General features: G+C 42.4%; 1 protein-coding gene across 7 annotated transcripts in view; it reads right to left on the reverse strand.

The window, feature by feature from the left end:
- RABGAP1L (RAB GTPase activating protein 1 like) overlaps positions 1-23353 on the reverse strand; it is a 268486-nt gene that overhangs the window by 51855 nt on the left and 193278 nt on the right. For 5 of the 7 annotated variants that reach the window (XR_013218588.1, XM_077277811.1, XM_077277812.1 and 2 more), the window contains one exon: positions 18273-18314. Coding sequence is in view for 5 of the 7 variants with exons in the window: in XM_077277811.1 (XP_077133926.1) it covers positions 18273-18314 (42 nt within the window). In the remaining 2 variants the exon portion in view is untranslated. Of the gene's footprint in view, positions 1-6270; positions 6801-18272; positions 18315-23353 lie in introns of those variants that run through there. The other 2 variants (XR_013218590.1, XM_077277815.1) reach the window with 2 other exon arrangements.

Consider the following 23353-nt stretch of genomic DNA (forward strand, 5'->3'; position numbering starts at 1 on the left):
CATAGGCAGCATCAATAGTAAAAAGTTTGTCACATAGGGCTAATAGCAGCGTTAACAGACTGCGTTACACCGCATTATGCATTATGTGTAATGCAGTCGGTTTAACGGACTGCTACAACGGCATGTGGGCGGCCGGCGCTGACTGGGGGGGTAGTATAGAGGGGGCACTGAGTGCAGGGGAGTAGGGAGCGGCCGGACTGTGCCCGTCGCTCCCAAGAGTGCATTGCGGTCTCGCGAGATGTTAACGTGCAGTCTCGCGAGACCGCTACATCATCTCGCGAGACCGCAATGCATGGACCGGTCACTGGAGCGTCGCAAGGAGTGGGAAAGGCCTGGGCTGGATCCGGAAGGTGAGTATATAATGATTTTTAATTTTTTGTATTATTTTTTACATTAGATCTTTTTACTATTGATGCCGCATAGGCAGCATGAATAGTAAAAAGTTGTTCACACAGGGTTAATAGCAGCGTTAACAGAGTGCGTTACACCGCGGCAGAACGCGGTCCGTTAACGCTGCCATTAACCCTGTGTGAGCGCTGACTGGGGGGAGTATGGAGTGAACATTTTGCCGTCGGACTGTGCCTGTCGCTGATTGGTCGTGGCCGTTTTGCCGCGACCAATCAGCGACTTGGGATTTCCGTGACAGACAGAAGGACAGACAGAAAGACGGAAGTGACCCTTAGACAATTATATAGTAGATACATTCCAAAATTATTGATATAAAAAGTAGCCTTGCTGTCTATAACAACCAATCAGAACGAAGCATTATTTTTTTTTTTTTTAAGAGATGTCTCTTTCATCAAAATCCTTCTAGAACCATATGATAAATATATTCTTCCAGTAACAGACGCATACGGCTCGCTATATAACCTTATAATAAGTCTTTATCCTTATTTAGCTCTCTTTTTGGCTGATTGGTCAGTGATGTCACCTGACGTACTCTGATGAATCTGATTGGTCAGAGTTCCGCTTTGACTCATTCAGACTTGTTCATGTTGAGCTCACAATGTAAGCTGTATCCGTGCATTCACAGGAGCAGGACGAGCGGACCAGACTAGAACATCTTTGCGGCAAAAATTTCAGGAAACCTTATATTTTATTCAGTGAAGTCCAGTGTGTTTGTACGAATATGAGTCCAATCTGTGACTGACTGTCTCCCCTGTATGACTGTGCATGTAGAGATAGCTGTCAATCACTGGTAGGGCCGCCCACTGGACTCTTCCATACAAACACCAAGACCAGGGATGTTAATGAACAAAATTCAAGCTGTACTGAAGTTTTCTAACAAACCGATATATCATTCTGCTCCCCTTCTCCTCCTCTATACCATGCTAGCCACAGATCACACTGCAAGTACAATGGGACAGGTTCTGTTTAACAAGGCCTTGCGTGTTTGAACCACTGACCAATGGACTTACTTTTAAAGGAATTGTCCAGGATCAGGGTATTAATGACTTATCCTTTCAGTAGGCAGTCAATATCAGATTACAACAATGATATCGTGTCAGGCCTACAAATCAGAAGAGGTGCCTTGGATACCGGTAAGTAGAAAGCGGTTCACAGGACTCCCGTCTGGTGGCAATGGACTACTGACTTGGCTCCTGCAAATCGATCTGCTCATCTCTAGGACGCAGCAAAGGGAGGCACATAGGACTATTCACTTTAATAAGAGCTGAGCTGCAGTACCAGGACCTGATACTACCCAGTTAACAGAGTTGTGTTGCCCGTCTCGAATCACTGTTGACATGCGGCCAAAGGTGGAGGTGAAAGAAACTGAACAGTAGGGGTCCCGGGTGTCGGACCCACATCAACCTGACATAGAGGACCTATCCTAAGTTTCTGTCCTCTCCAACCCACACCAATGGGTTGTGATCACCAGGGAAAGCTGAAGCAGACTGATGGCTGACAATGTGATACATGGAGTTGTAGAGATCACCAATTGAATACACCTTTAAGGAATTTCAATTGGATACTATCCCTTTAAATGTTCAAAAAAAAAAAAAAAAAAAAAAAGAAGCTCTACACATAAGGCCTCATTCAGACATCCGTATTGCACATAAGTGTATTTTGTCACGGATACAGCACATATCTTTTATAATCTATGGAGCTGGGCACAGATGAAATGAGCCAATATAAATCTATGGGTCAGTGAATCATGTATTGAACAAGTTATCAATTTTATAAGTAAATATATTTCTAAAGGTGCCATTGTCATGACATTCTAACCCATACAATCCACACAGGCAAAGGCATCAAACCATGGAGGTCCATAAATTAAGTTATGCGTAATAGTGAGGAATGACATAGGGAAAAGGTGGAAAGTCATGACACCAGCTGAAATATATCAGTAATTAGAAAGCAATCCTGCCACTTAGTGAAAAATAGTATCAGTTGGTTCAAGTGATGGCTTATAAAAAGGTGTCTCATTACTAAGGTTCCACACAAGGAACATCTCATGATGGGTAAATCCAGTGAGTTGTCTCAAGACCTTCACAACCTTATTGTTGCAAAACATACTGATGGCATTGGTTACAGAAGAATTTCTAAACTACTAAAGGTTCCAGTGAGCACTGTAGGGGCCATAATCCAGAAGTGGAAAGAACATAATTTCATCATAAACCAGACACGATCAGGTGCTTCCTGCAAGATTTCAGACAGAGGAATGAAAAGAATTATGAGAAGAGTTGTCCAAGAGCCAAGGACCACCTATGAAGAGCTACAGAAAGGCCTGGAATCAGCAGGTACAATGGTTTCAATGAAAACTATAATAAATGCATAAACCTCCATGGCCTGTATGCACGCTCACCACGCAAGACTCCATCGCTGAACAGAAAGCATGTTCAAGCAGGTTTAATGTTTTCCCAACAATATTTAGACAAGCCTGTGAAATACTGGGAGAATATAGTCTGGTCAGATGAGACCAAAATTGGACTTTTTATATACCATAATAAACACTGTGTTTGGAGATCAAAAGGCACTGCATATCACCCCCAAAACATGATATCAACAGTGAAGTTTGGAGGTGGGAACAGCATGGTGTGGGGCTGTTTTCAGCATACGCCACTTACAAACTTCATGTAAACGAAGGAAGATTGAATGGTCAAATGTACTGAGACATTCTTGATAAAAATCTGCTGCCATCTACCAGGATATGAATATGAAACGAGGGAGGACATTTCAGCAAGAGAATGATCCCAAAGACACAGCCTAGGAAACTCTCAATTGGTTTCAAAGAAATTGAATCTGTAGGAATGGGCCCGCCGATCACCGACCTGAATCCAATAGAAAATGGAAAAACTCTAGCCTACAGGACCTTCAGGATGTGAAGAGTGTTTGTGTGGACGAATGGGCCAAAATCACACCTGAGTAGTGATGAGTGAGCGTGCTCGCCACTTAAGTGAGGATTGGGGTGCTCGAGCGCCATGCTCGAGTTGCCACCCCGCATGTTTTGCGGCCGATAGCCAAAATACCTGCAGAAATTGCCTGCCATACATGGAAAATTCCCACGTTTATTGGCTTGTGATCGAGCACTAGCGATACTTAATGCATACCCAAGCACCCCAAAACTTCCTTGAGTGGTAAGCACTCTCACTCTTCACCACATCTGAGCAATGCCTGCGACTAGTTTCTCCATAAGGAGTCGTCTTGAAGCTGTGATCACCAACAAAGGCTTTTGTATGAAGTAAAGTATTAAATACATTTCAGTAAGCGTGTTCAATACTTTTTCCTGTATTATTTCTCATTATTACACATAATTTAGTGGTTGATTTTAAAGATAATTTTCTGATGATTATTTCCCTTTAGGTCTATGACAGCCTTGATGCAAGTCTTATAGGTTCACACTGGGAAAGCAACGATAGCGCCGCAGAAAAGAGGAGATTCTTCTGTCACACATAAGTGAGGGAGATAAATATCAGATTGGTTTTTGCTTCTAAAACACCAAATTGCACAAGATCTGGTCCATTATTCCCTTGATGAGCCAGACTCCAATACGTTCCTTTGCATTTCCCTTAGCCGTATTTGATATGTTGAGTGCTTATAATGTTTAATGGTGGATGCTAACTTCTTCTAAATGTATCAACATGTCCACTTATCGAATTGAGCCCAATGACCTGTTGGACATGAGGCTCATTCTTTTTCTTAACACAAACCTTTTACTGGCAGACCAGGCAGTGGGGACTGCCATGCTAGGCTATATTCATCATGTAGCAGAAAGCACTTTTGGGATTTTACATAGCACATTCATTAAATATTGTTCAGATTCCTGGCCGCCTGCTAAAGTCAGTAAAAAAAAGTTATTCCCTAATCAAAAAATCTAAACCTGCCGACTACTGGGGGTTCTGACCAGTGGGACCCCCAGCGACCCAGAGATCAAAGCACTGGAACTCCGAGACCAGGACTATACAGCATGCCTGACATTCACTCTATTCATTTTCTATGGGACTGTCAGAGAAAAAAGGCGCATTGGACTTTCTCTAGCAGTCCTATTGACAATGAATGGATAGGAGACCTGGTAAGGCTGGTGCATTTACTTTGACAATACTTGTCAGAATGGCTGTATATTCTGACATAAAAATGAGCCTTTTATACAGCTAAAGAATGAATTAGCTCATGAGCCTAATTGTGTTTGTTCTCCTCCAACCCAGCCTGATTGATAGCTGCAGCTTGTATTTAGCAGTATGGAATCTCAGCAGGGAGGAGGGACCCTGAGAAGCTGTCAAACAGGCTAGGTAGGTGGAGACTGAGTTAAAGGATTTTACAGCCAAACTGATGTGGATTTTTACAATAATTTCAGCATCTTCATCAGGTCTAAGATCTGCTTAATAACATATGCAGATTGCATTGTTTTCCCTTCTTGCAACGTGATAGAATATCCATATCACTTGAGTATGCGGTCATGATGTGACCAGTAGGTTCTAACCTGTTACTGATCCTAAAATTGCAGGAGTCCAATTCAGCCTTGTACCCCCTTCTAACTTTTCCCTGCACAGCGGAACTCGGGTCACGCGACAGCTGCCCTGCTCACTTAGGGCTGTGCTTCAGTTTCCTTCATAGCCAGCGATTGAACACTGCTATGGAGAAAAAAAAATGAAGGCGGCACAGTACCTGTCCATCTTTGTGATCCCTTCTTTCTCAGAGGGTCCCAGAGGTCAGAACCCATTAACCATAAGGCAATAAAAACCATCACTATGTGCCGTCTCTTTATAAAATTGGACTGTCCGTTACCAACTCTCCTAATCACACAACTACTGCAGCTTGTACTCTGTATACTCCGCCACTCAGACTGGCGTAAATGGTGCCTTTATTCTAATTTATTACATACTTCTAGATATCTTGGTCGCTGTTCTTATAAGTTAAACAGGGGGATCCAAAATGAAATTTCACATGAATATTCAATTACTGGAACCTAAAAAAAATCTACGGTATATATGATATGCACCTCAAAACAAGATTTCCGACCCTACCTTCATCCCTTAGCTTCCCTTTGTTGAGCTCCTACCTCATTTCATTGCCAATTCACATATACTTTTGGATCCTAAATTTAGGATGGTCTAGATGTCAACCCAGAGGGAATTCCCGACCAAAATGACTTTCTAATATATATTTTCTTGCTTTTTTGTATGCAAAAGTATATTTTAATGGTATATATAAATATATATATACTATTGGCATATATATATAGGTCATTGCCTGGCAAGCCAGGCAAAGTCAAATCTGTGACAAAAATGGGTGTAAAATGAACCACATAGAAATCACAGCTCAGGAGAGTTTTGCCAGAGGAGCAGTAAACCCAACATTAAGGACAGCTCATCCTCAGAAACCCATCAAAGGCTGAAGACGTAGGAATTTCTGCATTAGCATAGGAATGCCAGTCAATTGCAGGCCAACGAATGATTTAAAAAAAAAAAAAAAATAAATAAATGACGGTGCCGTGATGGGCGATTCTTATGATTTGGTGAAGGCCCAGACGGCGTGATGTATATATTCAGATATGTATTCATGACAAATAATCACCAATATCTCAACCCTGTTGTAAACAACCCCGGTAGGCCTCCACATGCCTCCAAATATTAAGCCTAACCCACTCCAATAAGGAAATGCATCATATATCGGCTAATGGGTGCAACAGTTGGAGAAGAAAAGACGTTTGGCAGGGTTGGGTTACGCAGAAGACAACGCCGGTGACATACAACAAAGTCATGCAGAATGAAAAACATGCAGACCCTGCTCCAGAAAAAATACAAAATGACGATGCAACAAGTCTCTCACCGCCAGAAGTCGGGGTACAAACAAACGATGCCCCATGCCCAGAAGCTCCAGGACACGACAGGCGTACTCGTTGACAAAGTTGCTCTTCTCATCCTGAACGTCCTGGGACTTTTTGATGGGAGGGGAAAGCTTAGGGGTTGTTGAGGTAAAAGAAGGAATCCTTTCCTCCATGTGGGGGTCCTTAAGGGAATCCCCCACGCATACACTAAAGGAAGAATTTCTAGCAAGTGGAATGGTGGTGTTGGGCATCTAGAACATGGTAATGCCACATGGAAGTATCCTTAGGAGGAACGCGACCAGACATCCATTACATGGCATGTGTAGAGTCATCTATGCATGTATCTACGATAGACGTAAAGGCACCATTACAAAAAAGAGCAGCATCTGTGAGAGGGCAGAGTGATGGGGTAGAGCCGGCAGTGGATGCGGAGGGAAGAGCAGGGCCCGGCTTCTGTATGTGGGGCTGCAGGAGCGAGCGATGAGATCACTGCATCCACAGACGCTGCTGCTACAGCCTCTCATCATGAATCAGTAATGAAGGAGGGAGTAGAAGGGAGGCGAACAAGCATGGACGGAGGGAGGATGCTCTGAAAAGGATGCTGTCATCACAAACCAATAGGAAACCCCTTAGTCCTTATCGCCCACACCCTTTCTCTCTACCTTCCATGTCGCCGCTCATCCCAGTGCTCTTCTTTTCCGTTTATCCTACAAGACATTATTTTATAGGAAGCGGGTCTGACATTAATGCATTAAAAAAATACAAAATAGGAAATACCTTCTGTGCAACTATTAGAAAGCAGAAATCTACCGAGGGAAATCCCTATGTATATACGGGCGCTCGCTTACGCCCATGATAATGGACTTTCTATATGGTCGGATGATTTCAGGCCTCGGGTGGCGACACTAGGTAAATCCCTGACAAACATGGCATACAGATCTGAAATCCAATCCAAGCTCTCCCTCTAGTGTTATACTCAGGGTTTGCTGAGCTTAGAGCAATGGCCTCGCTTCACGGAGTTGGAATAGTCCGCAGCCGCCTCTCTCGCCACAGTTAGGTGAAAACTTTCCAAGTTACTACTTTTAGGGTTCCTGCAGACGAGCGTATGAAAAATTGTTTCATCCAGAAAACTTGGACTATTGTTTTCTACTTTTCAGATTTTTATCCATGTGCCATCCATGTATCCGATCTTTACGACTGTGCGTGATCAGTTTTCATACAACTACATTAACATGTACATGATCAAATACAACTACAGATTCCTAGGTTTATAATAGAAAAATATCTGATTTTTTTCTTGCACTCACAGACTTGAATGTGTGAGTCTCCATCCATCGGATGATGGTAGTACGTGGTGCAATTTTTTTTCTCACGGACACTTGGGCCAAGAAAAAAAATCGTTCATCTGAGCAGCACTATTGAATAACATGGGTCTGTGTCCCGTACGATCGGACAGCACATGTCTGACTTATAAGCTCGTCTATATGAGCCCTTAGGGTAAGGGAAAAGATGCTGCGTAGTACAGTAAACTAGAGAAAAAGATGGGAGTAAACTGAAACCACTAAAAGTAAGTAACCTAAGGGAATATTAAAATATAAATGCTTTATTGGCACAGATTAAAAACATTTTTGAAATGACATACTATGAGGAGGTCCTCATAGTAAGTTATTGCAATAACGTTTATTATTGTGTACCAATAAAGCATTTATATTTTAGTATTCCCTTAGTTTACTTACTTTTAGTGGTTTCAGTTTACTCCAATCTTTGTCTCTAGTTGTTCAGTGAGTGCACAGGAGCTCTTCACCATTTATATCATTATGACAATGTGGGGGAACACCACACTAGTGAGGTATGTTTCCAGCCTAATTCTTTACAAATTTGTGCTTTGTCTTTTTTTTGTCATGCGTATTACAGCAGCAGCACTGGGTATGATATTTCACTAAATTTGATTTGCACAGCGCAGTGGAAATTCGCAGCATGTCCATTTATGAGCAGATGTCGAAAGAAAATCCACAGCGGTTTCGGCCACTGAGGTTTTCCTGCTATGGATTCAGTAGCCGTAAAACACCATGAGTGTAAATTTGCACAGGACTGATACGCAGCGGATTTTTCATGCTGGGCTTAAGAGTTTGGTAGATCTGCTCTGTAAATTTTGCAGCATGTCATTATTTTTTTCACCCCGCATGCGGTCAAATCTGTGGCAAAGTCTGCAGCAATTTTTGCCACTGTAGAAAGTCCAGACTGGATCAATCCTCTGTAAATGTTCGCAAAGTGGTTCTATATGCTGCAAAATCTATTAAAGCCAGGCTGGGGCTACATGGCATAAGTGTAGTTGTCACATAGATTTTATGCAGTGTACCACATTGCAGTTAACTGAGGGGCAAATCTGCATCACAAACGATAGTAACCAACATTTTAGGTATATCCTCCCTGTCTCATAACCCTAAACAGCTATTCAATACTTGCAATTCTTTCCTCTGTCCTCCAGCTCCTACTCCCTTTCAACTCAACTCAGCTGAAGACTTTGCCTCATTCTTCATGCAGAAGATCGACAACATCAGAGAAAGCTTTGGCTTACAATACCCCCACAACCCCTCCTCATAACTACTTGGCCCTCCTCCACCAAAATAAGCTTCTCCACCATTACAGAAGATCAACTTTCTACACTACTCTCAAGATCACATCTCACAACCTGTGTACTCGAACCGATCCCTTCCCACCTAATCCCAAACCTCACCAGTCTTCATCCTAACCCATCTCTTCAACCTGTCACTAACCACTGGCCTTTTCCCCTCATGCTTCAAACATGCCTCAATCACACCCATTCTCCAAAAGCCCTGCCTTGACTCATCCTCTGTGTCTAATTATTGCCTCATATCACTTTTTTCCCTGTGCCTCAAAACTACTGGAACAACACGTCCATCTTGAATTATCCTCCCACCTCTCCTCCTACTCCCTCTTCGACAGCTTACAATCTGGTTTCCGACCACACCACTCCACTGAAACTGCCCTGAGTAAAGCCACCAATAACCTACTAACCGGCAAAGCCAAGAGACACTACTCTGTCCTCCTCCTTCTGGACCTGTTCTCTGCCTTTGACACAGTGGACCATTCCCTATTAGTACAGACTCATCTCTTGGCATCACAGATTTGACCTTATCTTGGATCTTGTTATACCTAACAGACTGGTCATTCAGCATCTCCCACTGACACTCGCCGCCTATCTGTCCCGCAAGGTTCATTCCTAGGGCCCCTTCTCTTCGCTATTTACACCTTCGGCCTGGGACAGCTCAAAGAATCTCAGTGCTTTCAGTATCACCTTTATGCTGATGACACACAGATCAACATCTCTGGACCAGATATCATCACCCTACTAACCAGAATCCCAGAATATCTGTCCGTTATTTCATCCTTATTCTATGTTAGATTTCTAAAACTTAATATGGACAAAACAGAATTCATCATCTTTCCCCCATCTCACTTGACCCCCCCAACGTACCTATCCATTACAGTAAATGGCTGCTCACTCTCCCCAGTCCCGCAAGCTCGCTGCCTTGGGATAACCCTTGACTCTGACTTTCCTTCAATCCATATATCCAAGCCCTTTCCGCTTCCTGCCAACTGCTACTCAAAAATATCTCCCGGATCCCCACATTCTTTAATCAAGAATCTGCAAAAACCCTAGTCCATGCACTCATCATCTTCCACCTAGACTACTGCAACCTCCTGCTATGTGGCTCCCTCCTAACACTCTCGCACCCCTCCATTCTATCCTAAACTCCGCTGCCCGACTAATCCACCTGTCCCCCCGCTATTCCCCGGCCTCTCCCCTCTGTCAATCCTGTCACTGGCTCCCCATTACCTAGAGATGCCAGTTCAAACCCTAACCATGATAAACAAAGCCATCCACAACCTGTCTCCTCCATACATCTGTGACCTCGTCTCCCGGTACTTACCTACACGCAACCTCCGATCCTCACAAGATCTCCTTCTCTACTCCCCTCTTATCTACTCTTCCCACAATCGTATACAAGATTTCTCCCACGTATCCCCCCAACTCTGGAACTTTATACAGTAACATATCAAGACTTTCGCCTACCGTGGAAACCTTCTAAAGGAACCTGAAGAAATACCTCTTACGACAAGCCTACAACCTGCAGTAACCACCGATCCACCAAACCACTGTACGACCAGCTCTACCCTCACCTACTGTATCCTCACCCATCCCTTGTAGACTGAGCCCTTGTGGGCAGGGTCCTCTCTCCTCCTGTACCAGTTGCTGACTTCTATTGTTCAAGATTACTGTACTTTTTTTTTCATATTAGGTATACCCATTTTCACATGTATAGACCCATGGAATAAATGGTGCTATAATAATATCTACATGAGATGTTTTTTCTTTTTTTCAAGGGTATATACACAACATTTCTCAGGCGGATTCTGCCGGAAAAACCTCTGCAAAAAAAAAGGACATAATGCTAAGCAATGTAAAAACAACTTGCTGTGCACATTGTTCAGTCTCGAGTTACTTTTTTTAATTGCGTCAGGAGTCAGAAACTTGTAGTGATTGAAGAAGTGACCTGTTCACTGTTCTATATACTTAAAAGTGTACTGCAAAGATGTCACCGGCAAAGCCACAGCCAAAAAGGCTGAGAAAATGTTTCATGGAAATTACAGCTGGCAATTTGCTGAAGTGCTTTTAACTCAGAAAATGTGACAGTTCCACTGGCGTCTTGAAGATGCTGTGTACCCGTGCTCTAAGGCAGACTCAAAATCACACCAGAAGACCGTATGGGGTTTGACTGCAACTCGTCGTGGTTTTGCAATGCAATTAATGGCCGTGACTTTTTCAGAAGTGAAAAGATAAATGTGTTTCAGCACGGCATGAAAAAAACAAAAACACTGCAAAACGGCAGGAATCTGCATTATAACCATGTACGGTTTTATATACTGGTGCTTCTCAGAAAACTAGAATATTCTCAAGAAGTTAATTTCTTTCAGTTCTTCAATACAAAAAGTGAAACTATATTATATAGAGTCATAACAGACAGAGCGATCTATTTCACCTGTTTATTTCTGTTAATGTTGATGATTATGGCTTACAGCCAATGAAAACCCAAAAGTCATTATCAGTAAATAAGAATAATTAACAAAAAACACCTGCAAAGGCTTCCTAAGCATTTAAAAAGGTCCCTTAGTCTGTTTCACTAGCTCCACAATCATGGGGAAGACTGCTAACTTGACAGATGTCCAGAAGGCAATCATTGACACTCTCCACAAGGAGGGGAAGCCACAAAATGTCATTGCTAAAGAAGCTGGCTGTTCATAGAGTGCTGTATCCAAGCATATTAATGGAAAGTCGAGTGGAAGGAAAAAGTGCGGTAGAAAAAGGTGCACAACCAACTGGAATAACCGCAGCCTTGAAAGGATTGTTAAGAAAAGGCCATGTAAAAATGTGGAGGAGATTCACAAGGAGTGGACTGCTTCTGGAGTCATTGCTTCAAGAGCCACCACACACAGACGTGTCCAGGACATGGGCTACAAGTGTCACATTCCTTGTGTCAGCCACTCATGACCAATAGACAATGCCAGAAGCGTCTTACCTGGGCCAAGGAGGAAAAGAACTGGACTGTTGTCAGTGGTCCAAGGTGTTGTTTTCAGATGAAAGTAAATTTTGTATTTCATTAGGAAATCAAGGTCCCAGAGTCTGGAGGAAGAGTGGAGAGGCCACAATATTGTCAAGAGCAAGATGAAAGACACCGAACTCAACAATGCAGACGAGCTGAAGGCTGCTATCAAAGCAACCTGGGCTTCCATAACCCCTCAGCAGTGCCACAGGCTGATCGCCTCCATGCCACGCCGCATTGATGTAGTAATTGATGCAAAAGGAGCCCCGACCAAGTATTGAGTGCATTTACTGAACATACATTTCAGTAGGCCAACATTTAAGTTTTAAAATCATTTTTCAAGCTGGTGCTATAAAGTATTCTAATTTACTGAGATAATGACTTTTGGGTTTTCATTGGCTGAAAACAATAATCATCAACATTAACAGAAATAAACACGTGAAATAGATCACTCTGTTTGTAATGACTCTATATAATATAGGAGTTTCACTTTCTGTATTGAAGACCTGAAATAAATTAACTTTTTGATGATATTCTAATTTTGTGAGAAGCAGCTGAAAAATTCACTGCAAAAATGTAAAACCATGTAATCCTACGGGAGGGAATACAATCTAAAACACGTTTGTGATTTATATTTACCTGCTGAATTTTTCTGCAGCGTTTTCTGAATATATTGGGGTTTTTAAGTGTGGAATCTCAACCGAAGCTTCAATGTCGTGAAATTTAGAACAATAATCTGCAACAAATATGGCACAAAATTTGCAGCCATAATTCTATTTGGATTTTCTGCTGTAGAATTACTGACCGATGTGATACCTGCACCCCTGGTGTGAATGCAACAATTGACCACAAGTTTTATTTTTTCTATACATGAAAGACTTACCGTAATTTAACAATTCCCACATGTAAGGCTATGTTCACACAATGGATTTTTCATGGGTACCCTTGGAGTTGCAGTTTTATGGAACTGCGGCAAAGTGTAGTGAGATTGTGGTTTTGACCTAAACTCAACCATTGCATTTGAAGAAGCCATAAATATAAGAAATCGGAGTTTCCGGACCCCTGTGCTATGGCAGTGCAGATCCTGGTCTTTATCGATCTTACATATATGTCTGTGCAGGTTTTCTTCTGCCTAGGGAGTAATTACTAGAGCCAGAGACAGGATGAGTTATCCTTCCTGCTCCGCACCATGCACTGACATACAACAACTTAGTTTGGAGCCATAGTAAAAGCCTCTGGTTTACAGACATACCTGCGCCGAGAGCTTCAGTAACGAAATCATGGAACTGACTCTACATAAGGCTGAATATGCATGTTGCTAGACCCGAACTGACTGCAGATCTTTTTTTTGAGGCTTGAGGCTATATGTATGCATCATTACCGTATGTAGGCACGGAGGGGAACTATTACCGTATAGAGGCACAGAGGGGCACTATTACTGTATAGAGGCACTATTACCATAAAGAGGCACAGAGGGGAACTATTACCGTATAGAGGCACAGAGGGGCACTATTACTGTATAGAGGCACTATTACCGTATGGAGGCACTATTACCATAAAGAGGCACAGAGGGGCTCTATTACTGTATGTAGGCACAGAGGGGCACTATTACCGTATGGAGGCACTATTACCGTATGGAGGCACTATTACCATAAAGAGGCACAGAGGGGCTCTATTACCGTATGTAGGCACAGAGAGGAACTATCATATAGAGGCACTATTACTGTATGGAGGCACAGAGGGGCCTATTACAGTATGGAGGCACAGAGGGGCCTATTACCGTATGGAGGCACAGAGAGGCACTATTACCCTATGTAGGCACGGAGGGAAACTATTACCGTATAGAGGCACTATTACCATAAAGAGGCACAGAGGGGCACTATTACCGTATGGAAGCACAGAGAGGCACTATTATCGTATGTAGGCACGGAGGAAAACCATTACCGTATAGAGGCACTATTACCCTATGTAGGCACGGAGGGAAACTATTACCGTATAGAGGCACTATTACCATAAAGAGGCACAGAGGGGCACTATTACCGTATGGAAGCACAGAGAGGCACTATTATCGTATGTAGGCACGGAGGAAAACCATTACCGTATAGAGGCACTATTACCATATGGAGGCACAGAGGGGCAATATTACCGTATGGAGGCACGGAGGGGCACTATTACCGTATGGAGGGGCACTATTACCGTATGGAGGCACAGAGGGGCACTATTACCATATGGAGGCACAGAGGGGCACTATTACCGTATGGAGGGGCACTATTACCGTATGGAGGCACAGAGGGGCACTATTACCGTATGGAGGCACAGAGGGACACTATTACAGTATGGTGGCACGGAGGGGTAGCATTACCGTATGGAGGAGCACTATTACCGTATGGTAGGGCACCATTTCATTATCGTGGCACGGAGGGGTAGTATTACCGTATGGAAAATGCAAACAACAAAACTGGGAAGAAAGAAAACGCAATAGAGGCTTAACTGGTAACAAAAAGGTGACAAGGAAAAGGTCCACTCACCTTATATAGTTGCTACACAGCAACAAGAAACTGGCATGAAATAGATTGAAATAGATGTCAGCTGCTGCAAGGACATTGGTCACTAGAAGGACCAAACAGTGCAAAACGATTGGGAGGGAGATGTCACTCCTGCGTTGCTGCCGAGTTCACAATGGTTGCCAATGAATAAAAATTTATTAGGAAAACAGGGTCAACGCGTTTCGAGGTCGTGCAGCACCTCTTCATCAGGACAGAAGCCGCACCTCGGCCCCCGCACCTTAAACTGTTTCAAATACTCACATCTCATTGTTGATCCAGGCGCCTCACCATCTTCTGACTCTCTGTGACGTCGCAGTGCAGAGGGGGTAATGAAGTCACTACTGCGTGCCTTCTGTTCAGAGAGTCAGAAGACACTGAGGTGACCGGAGCAACTGAGACCGGAGCAGCAGGGAACGGGGAGAGGTGAGTATTTGATTATCTAATTTTTATGAATGGAACAATGTATGTGTCCATTATACTGTATGTAGCACTATATGGGGCCCAATGCCCATTATACTGTATGTAGCACTATATGGGGCCCATTATACTGTATGGAGTAATAAATGTGGCCCATTATACTGTAGGAAGCACTATGTGGGTCCCATTATACTGTACGGAGCACTATGTGGGGCTCATTATACTGTATGGAGGGCTATGTGGTGCCCACAATACTGTATGGAGGACTATGTTGTGCACATAAAACTGTATGAAGGATTATGTGGTGCCCATAATACTGTTTGGAGCACTATGTGGTGCCCATAATACTGTATGGAGGACTATGTGGTGCCCATAATACTATATGGGGGAATATGTGGTGCCCATAATACTGTATGGACGACTATGCTGTGCACATAAAAATGTATGAAGGATTATGTGGTGCCCATAATACTGTATGAAGGATTATGTGGTGCCCATAATACTGTTTGGAGCACTATGTGGTGCCCATAATACTGTATGGAGCACTATGTGGTGCCCATAATACTGTATGGAGGATTATGTGGTGCCCATAATACTGTTTGGAGCACTATGTGGTGCCCATAATAAAGTTTGGAGCACTATGTGGTGCCCATAATACTGTATGGAGGACTATATGGTGCCCATAATACTATATAGAGGAATATGTGGTGCCCATAATACTGTATTGACGACTATGCTGTGCACATAAAACTGTATGAAGGATTATGTGGTGCCCATAATACTGTATGAAGGATTATGTGGTGCCCATAATACTGTTTGGAGCACTATGTGGTGCCCATAATACTCTATGGAGCACTATGTGGTGCCCGTAATACTGTATGGAGCACTATATGGTGCCCATAATACTGTATGAAGGACTCTGTGTTTGCAGACTTTTGAATCCCCCCCAGTGCACGTACTGTGTGCTGTGAGGATTCGCCCGTTTCTAAACTATTGTAGAATTTAGATATCACTCAAGTAATGAAGACACAAGTGGAATCTTTGGCACTGTACTATATCTGTTTATCTGTGCATTATGGATCATGGTATGGGTTAAAGGGGCCCACTGAGACTCTCTTGCCCGGGGCCCACAAAAACCTGAAGCCGGCCCTGTTATCCGCTCTCCACTGCTGATCCTTGTACCAGTCCCTCCTGCTATCTCTAACACTGAGAGAAGATACGGGACAGCATTCAGAACCACTAAGCTCTGACGGACATGTGATATTTTTGCAGATCACTCAGCTACATAAAGGCCTTACAGAATACCTGTGTGACAAGCCCCTTAGTCTGGCATGGTGGCAGAGGAAGAAATGATCATGCAATAACCCCGTCCTAATTTTATTTGCTCTACTGAGACTTACATGTGTATCCGCTGCTTTAGCTTTTATTAGTTATTAAAGTGAAGGTGAAGCAGGAAACTCCACCTACTCCCCGACATGGTCTTGATGCCGGAGCTCCTCTATTTTCTTAATCAGAGGTGGTAATTAGAGGTCGGTTTCCCCAGGAGACTGGATCAAATATAAAATAGCTGCACTGAGCTCCACTGTCATATGGGAAAATACATCATTTACTGTCAGAGCCCGGGATGTAATCCCTCTAATAACCAGAAGAATAAACCCAATCCTCACTCATTCGGAGAGGATTTAAAGAATACATTTCCAAAAAGGCTATGTGAGGTGATATCTCTGTGTAAAAAAATAATATTAACAGCTTTGAAGAAGAAGAATGGCAGGGATATGTAACAGGAGACCTTAAAGGAGTTGTCCATTACTGGACCCCTTATTAACGGATCCAATTAGCATCATGAAATAGAAAAGGAATACAAATTGTATGCCGGACTGTTGCCATTTCTCCAATCGCATCACTCTGCCCAACCCCTGTGATCATTATGTCACAAGACCGCTGCGACCCATCAGTATCCTCTGATCGGCCACAGTTATAACTATCCCGTCAGAACAGAACAGAATCTTCTACATTGTACCGCTCCTCTGTGATTCCTCCTGGGTGTTACCAGTTTGGGGGCGTGTCCCTGACACTGTCCAATCAGACTGTAGGGAAACACCCACTGCTGGTAACATCGTACTGTTACCTTTAATGAGAGCTCCTCGTCAGTCTTGTTATTTAACAAGCTACAGACTGACAATTATTCTAAATGTACCTACTTACTATGGGTAAGTAATTTCTCTGTATGTAATTATGTTGAAGTGATTTATCAGGTCCTGGCACTTTTTTAGCTTTAGTTCTGAAAGACCAAATAAACATTTAGTATAAAGGCTAGACTAGAGATCTTGTATTTTAGGAAATACACCAGTTTTCTTTTATTTTCCATCTGTTTTACTCCTTCTTTCTGACGTCTTTGGATTGCAAAAATAGTTCATAAATAAATGTTGAGTTACTGTAGGAGACATGGAGGACAATAGATATGATGGCATGTACCAAGCCCCAATAGATGATTGACTCCCGATGATCATCAACTTAAAAAAGTAAATAGGTGTACACCAGAGCTTCTCCACTAATCTTATAAGTATGTAGTTGTGGTATACGCCATATCTTATAGATTGTAAGACTCCGCCTGTAACTCTGTGTTGTTTTTATTGTCTGCACATGTCACCGCTTAATCGTAAAGTGCTTTGGAATACGTTGGCGCTATAGAAATGAAATGGCTATTATTACGTATTTATGCACCATATAGGTTAATAAATGTAATATTTCCTTTTCTGCGCCTTCCTCAGCATCCATATAGACATAACTTATCTCCCCCCATACAAGCAGACTCATCTCGCAGTGAGGTACACCCCTGGGGTCCGGCGGCTCCAGAGGAGGAAATAAGCCGTTTAAGTAACTCCGCTAATTGTACATATTGGACTTACTGATGCAGGAAGGTAGAGTGCTGAATAAGGGGAAAGTGGTGGCCAAGTTTTCCATACTTTGCATTTGTAATGTATTTAAGGCCAGGAGCGATGGAGCTAAACAATAAATAAATCAACTGTATTCATTAATCCTCTGGATAGGGAGAGATGCAACATTGTGCAATGCAACGCAGTCAGCAAAACCTGCAGAGGTATTTGTCCAAGTTACCTGGGGGTGGAAGGAGGCATAAAAGGGGAAAGCTTCTTCTGATTCAGGCCGAATCCAGACGTCTGTAGAACACAGTGATGTCCGGACCGGCTGCGGGTCCCTTGACCCCCACTCCACAGCCTCATAGGCATAGATGAAGCTACCGAGTATGAGTCAGGAGACCCTCGGACACCAATCTCCGCAGTGTTTTACGTCCGTCCAGTTGGGATCATGTAGACTAGCATATGTGATAAGTTACATAGAACGCTAATATTACACCAGGACTACAGGCAGGTCATTTATCCAAATGTTACATACCTTCAAAAGTGCCAGTGCCACCTGGAAGATGATAGTCAGACCCTGCGAAGAGGAAGAAAGGGTTAATGAGAATCGCAAAGTCGCCACCATCAGTCATACATGAAAGTGATCACAACCCTGCATATAAGTCTGCGCACCATCATTATACGAGATCGACTGTGCAGGGAAGTTAGTACAGGTACAAATTCAGCCACCCGCTTTCTTTTATTTCATCCTGATCTTTCTGGAACCAGAACGGTAATATTTTTATTTTCCCATAAAAAAAAAAATAATTTGAGGGTGAAATGGAAATAAACCTGCACAATTGTGTGACTATAATTCAGGCTCACTTTTTGCAGTAAAAATGAAATGTTTGCTTCACTCTGCAGGTCCGTACGGGTAAGGTGAGAGGTGTCACCACTTTTTAAAACTTTCAATAAATAAACATAACTGAACAGTTTTTTCTAAGTTTGCATTGTGTACTATGAAAGACCCATAACTTTGGTTTGTAATTCTTATCAACAAAGATGAGCGTGGGGTTTTTGTTGGGACAACTTGAGGTTTTCATGAGCACCTTTTTTGGGTACAAGTGACTTTTCCATCACTTTTTATTCATGTTTTTTGTAAGCATGATGAGCGCAAAATGCATTTATGGAGGCAGCATGAACAGTGTATCAATGTAATAGTATGGGTGGCTATAGATGAAGACAAAGAGGGCGAGGTGGAGAAAAACAAAGAACATTTACTAAAAACACAACAACATTTCAAAATCGATCTGATCTTCAGGCTAAATTGAGACAGCGCCCACCACAATGTTTTTTTGTTATTTTTTGCCTCACAATTGTTATCTCATTACTGTGACATCACCATGTATTTTCTGCCAATAATTCCACATCTCTGTGTGTATGATGACTTATGTGACATGACTGTGCTTTATCCCTGTACAGCGACATCACTGTGTGCTTTATTCCTGTACAGTGACATCAACATGTGCTTTATCCCTATACTGTGACATCAGTGTGCTTTATCCCTATACTGTGACATCCCTGTGCTTTATCTCTATAATGTGACATCACTGTGTGCTTTATCCCTTTACTGTGACATCCCTGTGCTTTATCTCTATAATGTGACATCACTGTGTGCTTTATCCCTTTACTGTGACATCACTGTGTGCTTTATCCCTATACTGTGACATCATTGTGTGCTTTATCTCTATAATGTGACATCACTGTGTGCTTTAGCCCTAAACTGTGAAATCACTGTGTGCTTTATCCCTATAAGGTGACATCACTGTGTGCTTTATCCCTGTACTGTGACATCACTGTGATTTATTCCTGTACTGTGACATCACTGTGTGATTTATCCCTGTACTGTGACATCACTGTGTGATTTATCCCTGTACTGTGACATCACTGTGTGCTTTATCCCACTGCTGTGGACCCATTGTTTCCTTATGCAGATATTTTTACTTATTTAAACGCACATCCGCATGCACCCCTAATTGAAATTGTTGAAATCAGTGACATTTTTTTAGATTTGTAACGTCACTTTTATTTTAACCCATTAATGCCAGTCAATTACCAATAATTCTAATAAGAAAAAAAAAATGAATGATCTGCTTTGGAATCCAAAACGAGAGATGTTAAGGATATTAATAACTTATAAGGAGATTAGCAACTCATCTAATGAGAAATCCGCCATATGTATGAATTTCCAAACACAACCACAAGAGGGCACCAAAGTAGCATGTTCCAGATCAGTTCAGTGATGGTGGTCTCGGACAGAAGATGGATGAGGGGCGATTCCTACAGTTGGTTTTTCTAACAAATTCCCCCACATGACAGAGAATATGATAAAATGCAGATATAACATGGAGATATCTCATTGAGAAGTTTTACTGAAACTTAAGAAGCGCAGGAATCTCATACTTTAATACTGCCACAATCCAACAATTAGACCCTACAATACTTTGAGTTGATCCGGCACACATAGGAGGGGAATTATTTTACATGTGGGTCACACAAATCCTCTGCAAAACACTTTCCTGAGTTCCTGGCAATGTTCTATGTCGAAAACTGACAACATATGAGCTAATCCTGATAATACCTAAAATCTAAAGTAGCCGATTCCATCTCTAATCTGGTATGAAACTAAATAAATCTGACCATCTGGCGCTCAGACGGGGACACATAAGTGGGGGAACCACTAGGAGAGCGGACAGCACGAGGCTGCAGCTGGACCAATTCTAATCGATGGCTATCGGAGCGATTTTCCTCTTCGAACAACCTTTACTTGTAATAGGAGACAAAGAGTGTCTTCCTGATGGACCTCCAGTTTCCCAACTATCATCACAGGGAAAATAGACCCCTCCAGAACTTTTGTTTTTACTTCAATGCATGTTTTGGGGGCTAAAAATAATTTTGGCAATTTGGATTCATAAAAAAAAATTGCAGTTTGTTTTTTTGCATAATGAGTTAACTGAGGATCTGTCAGCAGGCTTGATCTGACAACGTTCAGGAATCACCTTGCTTATGATAACAGCGCTGGGGTCCTGGGTTCAAATCCCCCCAAGGACAATATCGGCACGGAGTTTGTATGTTCTCCCCGTGTTTACTCCGGTTTCCTCCCACATTCCAATGATATACTGATAGGGAATTTAGATTATGAGTCCCAATGGGGACAGTGGTGATAATGTGGGCAAACTGTAAAGCGCTGCGGAATATGTTGGCGCTACATAAGAGTACAGATTATTATTGCGCTTTCATGAGATCTGTAGACATAATTCAGCTGAGAGGAGCTCATAAAAAGACAGATAAAAGAAATACTAACGCACTGTCAGAGCGCCAAAATGAGCTCACTGATGGGGGGCTCCGTTCACTAGTTCTGCAGCCAGCAAAACACAGTTCAATACACAGGCTACCCAGCTGCAAAAAATTAATTAATTAAATTAATTTTAGATTTTAGCTCAAAGTATATATATACAGTTGTGCTCAAAAGTTTACATACCCGGCAGAATTTTTGCTTTCTTGGCCTTTTTTTCAGAGAATATGAATAACACCAAAACTTTTTTTTGTTAGTGGTTGGGTGAAGCCATTTATTGTCAAACTACTGTGTTTTATCTTTTTAAATCATAATGACAACCCAAAACGTCCATGTTTTTATACAGCAGTCTCAGAATATCCAATGTGACAAATATACAAGCACAGCCTTAGTATATCCCATGTGATGTACAGTGCCTACAAGTAGTATTCAACCCCCTGCAGATTTAGCAGGTTTAATAAGATGCAAATAAGTTAGAGCCTTCAAACTTCAAACAAGAGCAGGATTTATTAACAGATGCATAAATCTTACAAACCAAAAAGTTTTGTTGCTCAGTTAAATTTTTATAAATTTTAAACATAAAAGTGTGGGTCAATAATTATTCAACCCCTAGGTTTAATATTTTGTGGAATAACCTTTGTTTGCAATTACAGCTAATAATCGTCTTTTATAAGACCTGATCAGGCCGGCACAGGTCTCTGGAGTTATCTTGGCCCACTCCTCCATGCAGATCTTCTCCAAGTTATCTAGGTTCTTTGGGTGTCTCATGTGGACTTTAATCTTGAGCTCCTTCCACAAGTTTTCAATTGGGTTAAGGTCAGGAGACTGACTAGGCCACTGCAACACCTTGATTTTTTGCCTCTTGAACCAGGCCTTAGTTTTCTTGGCTGTGTACTTTGGGTCGTTGTCTTGTTGGAAGATGAAATGACGACACATCTTAAGATCCTTGATGGAGGAGCGGAGGTTCTTGGCCAAAATCTCCAGGTAGGCCGTGCTATCCATCTTCCCATGGATGCAGACCAGATGGCCAGGCCCCTTGGCTGAGAAACAGCCCCACAGCATGATGCTGCCACCACCATGCTTGACTGTAGGGATGGTATTCTTGGGGTCATATGCAGTGCCATCCAGTCTCCAAACGTCACATGTGTGGTTGGCACCAAAGATCTCGATCTTGGTCTCATCAGACCAGAGAACCTTGAACCAGTCAGTCTCAGAGTCCTCCAAGTGATCATGAGCAAACTGTAGACGAGCCTTGACATGACGCTTTGAAAGTAAAGGTACCTTACGGGCTCGTCTGGAACGGAGACCATTGCGGTGGAGTACGTTACTTATGGTATTGACTGAAACCAATGTCCCCACTGCCATGAGATCTTCCCGGAGCTCCTTCCTTGTTGTCCTTGAATTAGCCTTGACTCTTCGGACAAGCCTGGCCTCGGCACGGGAGGAAACTTTCAAAGGCTGTCCAGGCCGTGGAAGGATAACAGTAGTTCCATAAGCCTTCCACTTCTGGATGATGCTCCCAACAGTGGAGACAGGTAGGCCCAACTCCTTGGAAAGGGTTTTGTACCCCTTGCCAGCCTTGTGACCCTCCACAATCTTGTCTCTGATGGCCTTGGAATGCTCCTTTGTCTTTCCCATGTTGACCATGTATGAGTGCTGTTCACAAGTTTGGGGAGGGTCTTAAATAGTCAGAAAAGGCTGGAAAAAGAGATAATTAATCCAAGCATGTGAAGCTCATTGTTCTTTGTGCCTGAACTACTTCTTAATACTTTAGGGGAACCAAACAGAATTATGGTGGGTTGAGGGGTTGAATAATAAATGACCCTCTGAAAAAACTTTTCACAATTGAAAAAAAAAATAAACAAAGAAATAACATTCTTTTTTGCTGCAGTGCATTTCACACTTCCAGGCTGATCTACAGTCCAAATGTCACAATGCCAAGTTAATTCCAAATGTGTAAACCTGCTAAATCTGCAGGGGGTTGAATACTACTTGTAGGCACTGTATATACAGCACTTTCAGTATATCCCATGTGATGTATATACAGCACTTTCAGTATATCACATGTGATGTATATACAGCACTTTCAGTATATCACATGCGTTGTATATACAGCAGTCCCAGTATATCACGTGATGTATATACAGCAGTTTCAGTATATCACGTGATGTACTGTTTATACAGCAGTCTCAGTGTATCCAATGTGACAAATATACAAGCACAGCCTTAGTATATCCCATGTGATGGATATACAGCACTTTCAGTATATCACATGTGATGTA

The sequence above is a fragment of the Ranitomeya variabilis genome, chromosome 8 (assembly GCF_051348905.1).
Source record: "Ranitomeya variabilis isolate aRanVar5 chromosome 8, aRanVar5.hap1, whole genome shotgun sequence".
In the NCBI taxonomy this organism is placed as follows: Eukaryota; Metazoa; Chordata; class Amphibia; order Anura; family Dendrobatidae; genus Ranitomeya; species Ranitomeya variabilis.